The sequence below is a fragment of the Antennarius striatus genome, chromosome 9 (assembly GCF_040054535.1).
Source record: "Antennarius striatus isolate MH-2024 chromosome 9, ASM4005453v1, whole genome shotgun sequence".
Classification (NCBI taxonomy): Eukaryota; Metazoa; Chordata; class Actinopteri; order Lophiiformes; family Antennariidae; genus Antennarius; species Antennarius striatus.
This window is the reverse complement of record NC_090784.1, coordinates 6,130,085-6,141,313: the sequence shown is the minus strand read 5'-3', so window position 1 is coordinate 6,141,313 and position 11,229 is coordinate 6,130,085. Positions and strand designations below refer to the sequence as shown.

General features: G+C 39.4%; 1 protein-coding gene across 2 annotated transcripts; it reads right to left on the bottom strand.

Annotated features, from left to right (window-relative positions):
- Positions 1-624: 624 nt before the first annotated feature.
- On the bottom strand, positions 625-9,640 carry slc52a3-2b (solute carrier family 52 member 3-2b). Of its 2 annotated transcripts, none has more exons than XM_068323944.1 (4): positions 9,585-9,640; positions 4,343-5,417; positions 4,057-4,180; positions 625-1,325 (listed from the first exon to the last, which is right to left on the bottom strand). In XM_068323944.1, exons 2-4 carry the CDS (start codon positions 5,371-5,373, stop codon positions 1,113-1,115), a joined length of 1,368 nt encoding a protein of 455 aa, XP_068180045.1. In that variant the 5' UTR covers positions 5,374-5,417; positions 9,585-9,640; the 3' UTR covers positions 625-1,112. The 2 variants fall into 2 exon arrangements, with proteins under 2 accessions (XP_068180045.1, XP_068180044.1); XM_068323943.1 differs by lacking the exon at positions 9,585-9,640 and adding an exon at positions 7,279-7,423.
- Positions 9,641-11,229: the final 1,589 nt, after the last annotated feature.

Sequence of the window (11,229 nt, the reverse complement as noted above, 5' to 3'; positions counted from 1 at the left end):
TTTGCAAATGAGTCCTTGAGCTGTTTACGTGCTTAGGGAGCTCAAATGTACTGAAAACAATTTAAATGTGCACAACACTTATTCACTTACGTATCATTAATTTTCTTGGTTGATAAAAAAATAAATAAAACCAAGTTTATTTAGGATGTTAGAATCTGAGTGTATTAGTCATACGTAGCTAGGTGCATAATCACAAAAATTTATTTAGATCGTCTAGTCTTACAAACTCAATCATCTAAAGTCACAATTACAAGGCAGTGGTTTTGATTTTTGATGCTATGGATATAATTGACATATATAAGACTGTTGAGCTTTTGTGGAGCTGTGAGGTCATGAGAGTCATTCTAATTACAATAGGGACTGATGCATAATGATTTTGAACCAACAGAAGCTTAAACTGATGACAAAACAGTTTCAAATGATTCAATAAACTATAGAGGAACATCTCAATGTAGTGACTCTTAATGGTCTGACTGCAGCCTCAGTGCAGTCCTTGTGAAGCTCCCCCAAATTCCTTAATTCTTAACAAAAAAATATTTTTCTTCAATATTGTACGATACATGTGTATATGATCAACTCTGACATTATAACATTATTCATTTTGAAAGTTTATTTGAGGTGATTTGCGTTATAATCCATTTTGTTAGTCAGAAACATTTTATTTGATATTTCCCTTCTCAAGTAACAAAACACAGTTCATAATATTTGCAGGAAAAACAGAACAAATCTTCCAGTGTCTTCAGTTCAGGCACATTTTAAAGCCAACAAGTACCTTAAGGTCTTATAAAATCAATATAAAGGAATTACACTAACAAAATGTTAACAGTTCAAGTAAACTGGTGTTGGTCTTCACAGTAACGACACATATATTGCAAAACAGCTCTAATATGGTTGGCCGTATAAATACTTTAGATCTCCTTGTAACCACTCAATAACAACATAAACAATTTAAAACAAAATTCTGCCTTGTAATATATGTAAATCTTTCACAAAATATTTGTTGATACAACTGTAACCTTTCAGATCAACCTGTGACTTCAACAAATTCAGATCTGAAAAAAGACCTAAACTAATATAAGTGTTTCACATAGCAACTTCAACATCTTTATCCATTACAAAGGACACTTAGTGTTGCAAGCATCTCCAGATTTGAAAAGTCCGTAGACGTTGACTAAAGGGAACATGAATAAGGCACCAAGCATGGAGCCGAGTTGCACTACTGCCCCACACCACACGAGGGCACTGTGACCCTCATCCCTCAGGATTAGTCCAATGATGACCTTCACGTAGGACAGGGACAGGACAAACAGGATCCAGGTCAGCACCTGTAACAGAATAGGGTAAACACAATGTGAGATCCACATCGTGTTATACAGACGGATAAATGGCACTAATGGGTCATCACGTTTTAACACAAGGTCTTCATTCAATACTAAAACTGAATGATAAGGCGATTTGTTCAGCTGCTTTCTTTTCCACTTGGTTATGATTAATGCCATACAAATAAAATGTGTTCCAAACATATATTTGTTCCATTAGTTTGACTTCACTTTATATACAGTGCGCCCTCGTTCCTCGTGGTTAATGTGTTCCAGGAACCACATATGATTTATGAATTCCTCAATAGAGCGACAAACTATTTATCTTATTTTTCTTTTCCTTTCGGCTTTTCCCTTCAGGGGTCGCCACAGCGAATGAATTACCTCCATCTAGCCCTGTCCTTTGCATCCTCTTCTCGAACACCAACTACCTTCATGTCCTCCCTCATTACATCCATAGTCCTATTCTCTTGGCTCTTCTCTTTCTTCGTGCGGACGCACTTTCCTCCTCTCCTTCTTCGACCAACAGTAAACCAATTTCCACCGGCGCCCTTAGGTCAACAGCGCCGATGGCGGTCGTTGTTGATCCGGGTCTCGACCGATCCGATATGGAAGTCATAGGTTTGATTTGCATCTTTGATTTTGCAAAAGTTTTACGCCAGATGCCCTTCCTGACGCAACCCTCTGTACTTATCCGGGCTTGGGACCGGATAAATACAGAGTGAATTATTATTTACAGTAATTTAAACATTTATGACCCTCCCCATACTGATATTAAACCACCTTCTATCTGTATTACCTTTTCCCATACTCTTATCGACTGTTTAAAGCACCTTTGTGTTTCATGTAAGTCCAAGACTCATAGAATGTAATGCACTTCCGGATGCCGTCAGCCAATAGAATGCACGTACGGTATCACGTGACTGTATACCAAAAATTCTGTGAAGTCGCAAGCGTTGATGCACGAATGTGTGAGGGCGCACTGTACACCGCTTTTTTGCTAGTTCACGATTCGACAAATCTACATTAACAAATGATGCACAATAAAATACAAAATCTATCTGAATTTTCATAATCTATCTTGAAAATCCACAAGCAAATTGTTTTATATATATATATATATATATATATATATATATATATATATATATATATATATATATATTAGGGCTGTCACTTTAACGCGTTAATTGATTACGCTGCAAATTAACGCGCCATTAAAATTAACGCAATTAATCGCGAGTGGCAAGTCAATATGCAAGCATTTTAAATTTGGCCCATTGAGTGACCCGTAGGCTGCAGTGACGTCACTTCCTACCTGCGCCACTAGCAGAGTGACTGACGACAGAGATGGACGCGACACAGGAGAGCGAGGCAAGCCCACTCGGACATTTGGGCGGAAAGTTTATTTATAAAAAGAACAAAAATGGGGCTATCAGCAAAAACGCAGTGATTTGTTCCTTTTGTAAATGACAATTTTCATATCACCTAAGCAGCTCCAGCCTAAGGTATCATTTAAATGCATAATATATATATATATATATATATATATATATATATATATATATATATATATAATTTATTTTTGTTAGAGTTGATGTTCCCTTGACTTTAACTATGCCACTACACATAGTGACATGGAACCCTGCGCAGGGACCTCAGCTCTCATAAGCTTTATTCAACACGTCTTGGACATTATAATAGTGTTAATTAATATGAAACAAATATCAATGGTTGTTACTGTTTTCGTCAGGTCAGAGAGAAACAGAAATGACAAGACTTGATTTTTAACTCTGAAAATTATACCTTGTTCTCAGATTCAATGAGATCTGAATGTGACAGTATGGCAGGTGAACCATTTTTATCATTTTATAGCTTGAATTCCATTTACCGTTCTTATTCGAGTATAACGCGCAAAATTTTCTACCTAAAAAAGAACTCAAAGTTTGGGTGCACGTTATAAACGAGGACTGGGGTGACACGCTTAGATGTATTAGTATACAGTATTATTTGCGCAATGACTTATTTGTCGAAGATATCGCTGACCACAATCGCAAAACATTGAATGCAACCACATCTCTCGACCCACAAAACGTCCATGGTCGATTTTTAGTAACAGTATCCAAATCATTTGCGTGGGCGATCTAAAATAAATACCGGTAATTCATGATGGCTCATGCGCATCACTCCTGCAGAGGCGAGGCGTATCTAAGGAAATGGTATTCAATAATCAAATGCATCATCAGCAGACCTTGTCGGATGGTGTCATTTCCGAGAATTCTTATTATCTGCTGTGACGTATGATATTTGATTATTGATTAGCATTTTATTAGCTACGCCTTGTCTCTTCATTTCCTTTCCTCGCCTCAGCCACACTGAAACGTGAGTTACCGGTAAGCATTGCTGGTGTATCTGATGATGAATCGGACTTTGAAGGATTTTAAATACCGGGAAATATTGTTAATTTTATTTCGGTATTGTGTTCATAGTTTACGTTGTCAATAAATGATTTAATCATGGACGCACGTGTTTAACAATGTTTGGCACTTACAATGCTTTTTCTGAGCCGAGAAAAAAGTGAAACTAAATTTTATACCGATTTTTAATCGAAAATTAGGGATGCGCGTTATACACGTGTGCGCGTTATACTCGAATAAATACGGTATAATGCAAACAAAAGATGCACTATTAAGTGTGATTTAGTATTATATTTTGTCTTTGAATGGAAGAGTCTTACTATGAGTGCGGTTCCAGAGGTACTGTGGACCAGCAGGGGGCAGGGACTAAGAGCAGCCATGGCCATGATGTAGGCCCCGAAACCAGACCCAATCACAGTCAAAAGACCCATAAGGTTGAGAGACCTGCAAAACATAATGCTGTAAACTGAGCATTTTCTAAAATGTGATGACATTTTAGTTAGTTCGTCAGGCTGGTTCCTTTAAACTTTAGTAAAGTACAGTCTTAATTGTTGTTTAGCAGAGAAGCCATAACATTAAAAAGGTGATGCAGGTAATCATTCTTACCTGATGGGCATGAACATCGCAATGAAGCAAGCCACTGGGTTAGCAACAGCTGCCATGGTGGCAGCTAGATGGTAGGCCATGTTACCATAAGGCAGGCAGGAGTAAGACTGGACTGAGGGCAGCACTGCGTTGGTCAGAGCATTGACCCACGCCAGTATGACAAAGATGAACAGCACTTCGGGTTTGCTGTATGTCCCCTTCCCGAAAGAGCTCCTGGGTTCCCTCATGGTGACATTCAGAGGACTGATCATAGGCTTCTGCTCTGGGGCCTTGTCGCGCAGAGACAGAGCATGTTCTCTCTCCCCATTTGCGAGATCACTGAAGTAAAGGTCATTCATTCTCTGCCTAGCCACAGCTGGGTGATAGTTGAGTATGAGGAATGCTACCAAGCAAATGACCATCATGACACTGAGAAAAATGAAGAAGACTTGTACAGAGAATTTAGCAGGTTGGTAGATGGCTTCTAGCATGCCACTCTCTACCAAGGAGACATCAGCTGTTTCGTTGACCGCCCCAGCCAAAGTCGAATTCTGACAGTGGACTACTCCAACACCTTGAATCAGAGCCACCAGCGCAGGAACCAAACCGCTGAGGCCTTCACCTACAAAGTAGGTGGTGAGGTACTGTGGACAGAGTCGCATCATGAAAGGCAGAAAGGTAACAGACGAGGTGCAGTCCACTACAGAAAGTAGAAGGCTTAAAAGCAGCAGGGGGACACTGTGCAAAGTCTCCCCCATTGTAACTGTGTGCTTCCAGAAGAAAGCTAGTAGGAATGTAGCGACGATCCCCAATCCTACAATGGAGTAGATGACTGACCGCTCATCCAGCACCCCTGGACGGAAACGGTGCATCAGTGTGATGAAGAGCGGACCTATGTTGGCCATCTGGATCAGGACTGTGAGGTAGGATGGCAGATACCAGCCCTCTGGGATCTCCGGAACTATCAGGGGAAGCTCCACCCACATCCCATTTATGGCCACCCAGGAACCCATACCGAACAGACACACCAGCACGTGAGTCAGCAGCGACATAATGGAGTGATGTTGGATGAGGTCAATCAGGAAATCTGCACAATCTAAAAAATACAAACAATAGACACCAAAATTACAAACCTAAGAAAAAAAGACACGATATTCACGAGAATTAAAGAATTAAAATGTACCATATTCAATACAGTCAATCAAAAATGTAGTAAAGTAAATACTGTAACAGTGTATGCGTAATCTAATTATGTGTCATCTGGTCTAACTATAGTTACTTTTTTAAATTAAGAATTAAGGTGCACCAGACCCTTCCCAGTTAACCAAACACAATTGAAAAGCACTGCATTAATTGAAAAATAATTAGACTTGTTGTGGCTTATTCTTTTCATAATTAAAAAAAAAATGGTTTTTTTTTGACAAACTACACCATGTTATTGTTTGCTATGCATTTACCACTAAGCATTCAAGAAAAAGTACATCAAAGGTGAATGTGAATTATAGATAAGTTGATATAAATAACAAAAAGAAGTCAATTTAAAAAGTAGAAAGTCCACTTTAATAATCTCCTACAGGGAAATTGTCTTTACACTCCACACTTATACAGTTACATTTATGTATATGTGTTACATCATGCATACATACATTGATGTGTGCAGGCCCCTGAAACACAACACACTAGGGACCTGTAGGCATGCAATTAGTACACAGCAAACAGTATACAGTCTATAGGGGGAGGCAGAGTGACGGGTGGGGACTTTGGGGTGCCCCCCATATGAGCAGCTTGTAAGCGGGACAGCGCCTTGCTCAAGGACACCTTGGCAGTGGCTGGGAGCTGAGCTGACAACTCCCACTGTCAGCTCACACTCCGAGGATGGTTGAGTGGGAGCGGGAATCAAGCCCCCGCTCTACCGCTGAGCCACTACCGCCCCAAGAATGTGACGGCAGTAGTAGTGTGACATAATGAAAATCGTATATTAAGGGCAGCATGGTGACACAGTGGATACGATTATTGCTTATGCCTGGGCTTTTTCTATGCAAAATATAAAAACATGTCTTCTTCAAAATATAAAAACATGTAATATAGGTAAATTTCCAAATCTAAATTGTCCATAGGTAATGTGAGTTGGTTGGTCTTGAAGAGATTGATCTTTCATGTATTTTCTCTCCCACACAATGTCTGCTGGGATAGGCTCAGAACCCCTACAACCTACGGGACATTCATTCATTTTCTGTAAAAAAAAATATGAATTAGATTACATTAGGTCATTTGGAATCATTGACACTGCGATCTTCTAAATATTATTTTTGTCAAATATTCTTGTCAATCAAGAGCTGTCTGCCTTGCTGTCCATTCATCATGTATATAAATACATAAAAAAATGAATGGATAGACTATTTGAATTTCACATTTGTTACTGACTACCAAGTAGTGCATGTGGGTTAGACTGACCGCTCCAGTCTCCCTGAACTCTGTTGCTTTCTCATCTTAGTAAGGAATGCCTGACCTTCCACTGACTGACACACGGCTTTCATAAAGGAGTAGTGAGATACACACATATACTGGATTTAAATTAAAGCACAACTAATCTGTCATTGGGAAGAATTTTACAAATTTTTAATTAAGAACAATACACCATCAAGATTTAAATCTTCCATCAAGATTTAAATGTTTTAATAGGCCAATATGGAAGTAAATGAATGTGTCACTGAAAGTAAACAGCAGAAATCATGAGCATTTGTGTTATTTGTACACAAAGTAATGTTGACAATTCATACTAAAAGTTTTCCTTCTAAATATGAACTTCAAATCTGAGGAATCATTGTGGTTGCTTCATATCCTTTTTGTTGTAAATGAATGAGAACTGATCCTTCAGGTTCTAGCATTAGAAGCATAAAATCCTGTAATCCTTTCTTCATACATAAAACCACATCGGTGACATTGCATCATCTTACCTCTTTCAGGATGTAGCTGGTAAGCATCTACTTTCTTCCCCCCTCTATCTGGCAGAAACTGTGATCATTCCATCGTGACCACAGCTTTTTGTCTTACATCAGTTACACACACATTAATACAGACACACAGGGTAGACAGACTGCTTCCGTGTGTTAAGCACTTAACATGGGAGGGACTGCACAGGCGCACACTTCACTACCAAGCTACTATGATCACACTTCCATTGGGGGTTGGTTTCTCTAGCAAAAGGCCATGTGCTCTCCATGCTGCAGCGAGCTCAGCCATAGGAGGAAACAGTGAAGGAGGAGCTCTCAGTGTGGATAGCTCCTCCTTTTCCTTTTTCCTCCCCCAACCAGCACATGACCTTGAGGTCTGGCCTCCTGTGAGCCCACACTACGAGTTAGTGAGAGGAGTGAAGCTACTTTTGACATCACTATTAAACAGGTTATGCATAGAGTTTTGAAATTCTAGGCTGTTTTTTGGATCCTACATATTTCAAGGTTTGATTATTAGAAATCCAATAACTTTAAAGTATGCTCCCAGTGGAGGAATTCTATGTGCCCTCACAATATGTATAATTGAGATTCATCTAAATTATACAGTAAATATCGTGGTGGTTTTTCAAGACTAGCACATTAGAAACAAGAATCATATAACAGGTAATAATGGTGTCTACATCTCTATCTCCTAACAACCCCTGTGGGCTGTGTTCTGTGCCAGCAGTCAGTCTATTAATGGATAGCAGCTATTGTTTCAAAGATACATTTGATGTGAATGCAGAATTCATCTCAAAAGACCAGTCTGTCAAGTTCAACCTTGCTCACTTGACAATGCAGTTTATATTTTAATGAGGTCAAAGCTGTCTGCTGCGTACGATCCATTGTCCTCACAGAAGGAAACATCCATTGCCTCTGTCCATGACAGTAAGGTGAGATGTGAGGTGCCCCGGCCCAAAGGAAGACTCACAAGCCATATCTACAGACCTCTCATCATGGAAGTGTGTCAAACAAGAATTATGACATCTCTACAAATTTTAACCATGCTATCCTTGCAATACTTTGCCTCTGATGCAATTACTATATTTACAACATTTGAATTTCAGTAAAAAGTCTCAAATTGCCCTGTATTACTATCAAAAATAGGGATAAACTCCCAAAAGGTAGCACATCTAAAAAATTAATCAAGGGAGGACAAAGTACCCACATTTCCACTTTTTTTATTTTGGCACAAACCAAAAATGAACGCTGACGCGTTTCGGCTATGAGCCTATCATGCTCTGATGAAGGCTCATAGCCGAAATGCGTCAGCGTTCAGTTTTGGTTTGTGCCAAAATAAAAAAAGTGGAAATGTGGGTACTTTGTCCTCCCTTGATTAATTTTTTAGATGTGCTACCTTTTTGGGAGTTTATCCCTATTTATAATAGTTAATTATTTGGTCTAGCACTCTAAAATAAAAACACATAGTTGATGCGCAACCTCTTTTTTTCTTATCTAGTGCCCTGTATTACTGTGTGTATATTCTCTTCAGGTTAATTTAGAGATCTAATGATCTTTGAAATTTTAAATCTCATATATTTTCTTCAGTGACACACATTTAATGACAACAAATATCTGAAACATTCTCAAAGCACAATGTGTAATGTTAGACAAAGTTCACATGATTCTGGGACAATAACATCCCCAAAAAGTCAAAGCAGTATCTTTGTCAAGGCTGCCACTCACAGAAAGTTGAGAACGGAGGAATTGTGTTGCTGAAAAAGGTTTGTACAGAGATTTAGTTTTGTGATTTTGGTTTGTTTGGGTTAGGATTAGGGTTAGGAATCATTAACAGTTTTTGTTGTTCAAGGATTTTGTGCAGGGGTGTCTCTTGGGAGAAGGAAGAATGTTGGGTCAGCCAGCCACATTAAATATTCTCAAGCATGGGGGAATAAAATATTCATATGGAGGAAGGGTTCTTTGTATTAGGATACAGAATGGTAGCACAGATAACACTGCCACCAACATGTAGCTCTCAGATGCTGCCATGCTCATATTAATAACTTAGATTAATTTTAGAAGAGGAAGAACCAACTCACTCAACAATAATAATACTGATGAGAAATATACAGTAAAAAAATTAGATTACATTAAAAAATTTTAAAAATTATTTAAAAAAAATTGGTCAAATACGCAAAAGAAAACCTTAAAAATAGATACTAAATGATGTCATTATAAGATTTCACAACGTAAAACACTATAACTTGTCCGAAGTTCTGTCAGACAAGTTATAGTGTTATCCCTTTCTCAGAGTAAATTACACAACCTACCTGCTGGTGGGAATGGAGGTGCACAGGGTTTGCTGTGGTGAGAGGTTAAGCCAGCACAATGCAATCTGAGCTCTGTTCCTGTGCAGACCACCACAGTGATCTTGTGATGTTTCTGTCTGTGCAGTATGCAGACACACAGAGGTATTTGACCACTGAATCCCTGAATCTGTCATGTGACATAAAAGGGCCGAGCCAGGAATCGTGTTGGAGGACTAAATCCTCAGCTGTAGGAGTGCGTGGCAAAAGGCACGTAAGACGGAACAAGGAAAGAGAGGTTGCAAGATTTGATGAGTTTACTACATGAAAGATTCCCTGCATCTTTGTAGGCTGTTGGCAAACAGTTTGATCAACCAGAAGATGAATTTAGACTGATTCAGATCTGCAGTCTGAGTTGGGGTTTTATTTGGGGTCAGCTTGGAATTGTTCACTGCAAATTCTAAAGTGAAGGAGTTCTGTGGATGTGGATATTTAAATTGAGTTCTAAAGTTCCCACCTTTGTGCTGACTGGCATTATGTCCCGCCTTCCTCAAAAATAACTCCCTTTTAGAAAGTAAATTAGTTTTGATAAGTGATAAAGATTATTTTAAATTTCCATTACGTGAGATTAAAGTAAAATTTCATTTACCAGAACTTATATATGGGCTATTTGTTGATGATACATTTGATTAAATAATTACATGACAGCAATTACCTTTAATTACATCTCTAGCCACCCCCCACCCCCCACCCTTCCCAGTTAATTTGGATGCTACCTTGATATTCACACTGGGTTTTCCGACGTGACAGCCTATGAGCCAGTGACAAGAGCAAATACTTTATCGCATGTTACAACACCTCGACGCCTGCGGCTCATAGACAGTGTTTGTTTTTCATGTGGCTCCGCAACGGTCTGGTGATGCGCCCAGAGTGTACCCCGCCTCTCGCCTTTAGTCAGCTGGGATAGGTTCCAGCAAAACCGTGACCCACAAAGCAGAAAAGCAGATGTGGACAAGAACATTATGGTCATCTTGTCTATAAGAAAATGGATGGATGGATGGATGGATGGATGGATGGATGGATGAATGGATGGATGGATGGATGGATGGATGGATGGTGCAGCACATGGCGCAGTGGGTATTGCTGTTTCCCCACAGCAAGACGGTCCTTGGTTTGGAGTTTACATGTTTTCCCTGGGCCTGCTTGGGTTCTCTCCAGGTTCTCCCACCACCAAAAAACACACAACTTGGTGAACTGGCCACTAAAAATTGTCCGTATATCAGCAAGAGTATGCTGAAATGAACGAGACTATCATTGAGACCAATAAATGAATGGAGACACTGTTTTCCAGTCACATGGTATTTCTAAAGAGCATCAGGGTTGTGCGGACCACTCCTCTGACCCGGAGTCAGGGTGGATGTTTATAGAAGTACAGATCTGCTTTCAAAACCTGCTGGACACTTTGACCAAATGAACAGGTCAGTGTTTTTGGTGCTGCTGATGTGGTGAATCCTGGAGCTAGGATTTACAGATGGAATTTCTGTCACTGAGAAGTCACTGTTAAATAAGAAAAAAACAAAACTTGACCTTTATCCCTATTCTTTATTCCCCAGTTGTTCCCCTAGTTCTATTTTGTCCAACAAATCAACAGAGATGTATTGGAAAACAA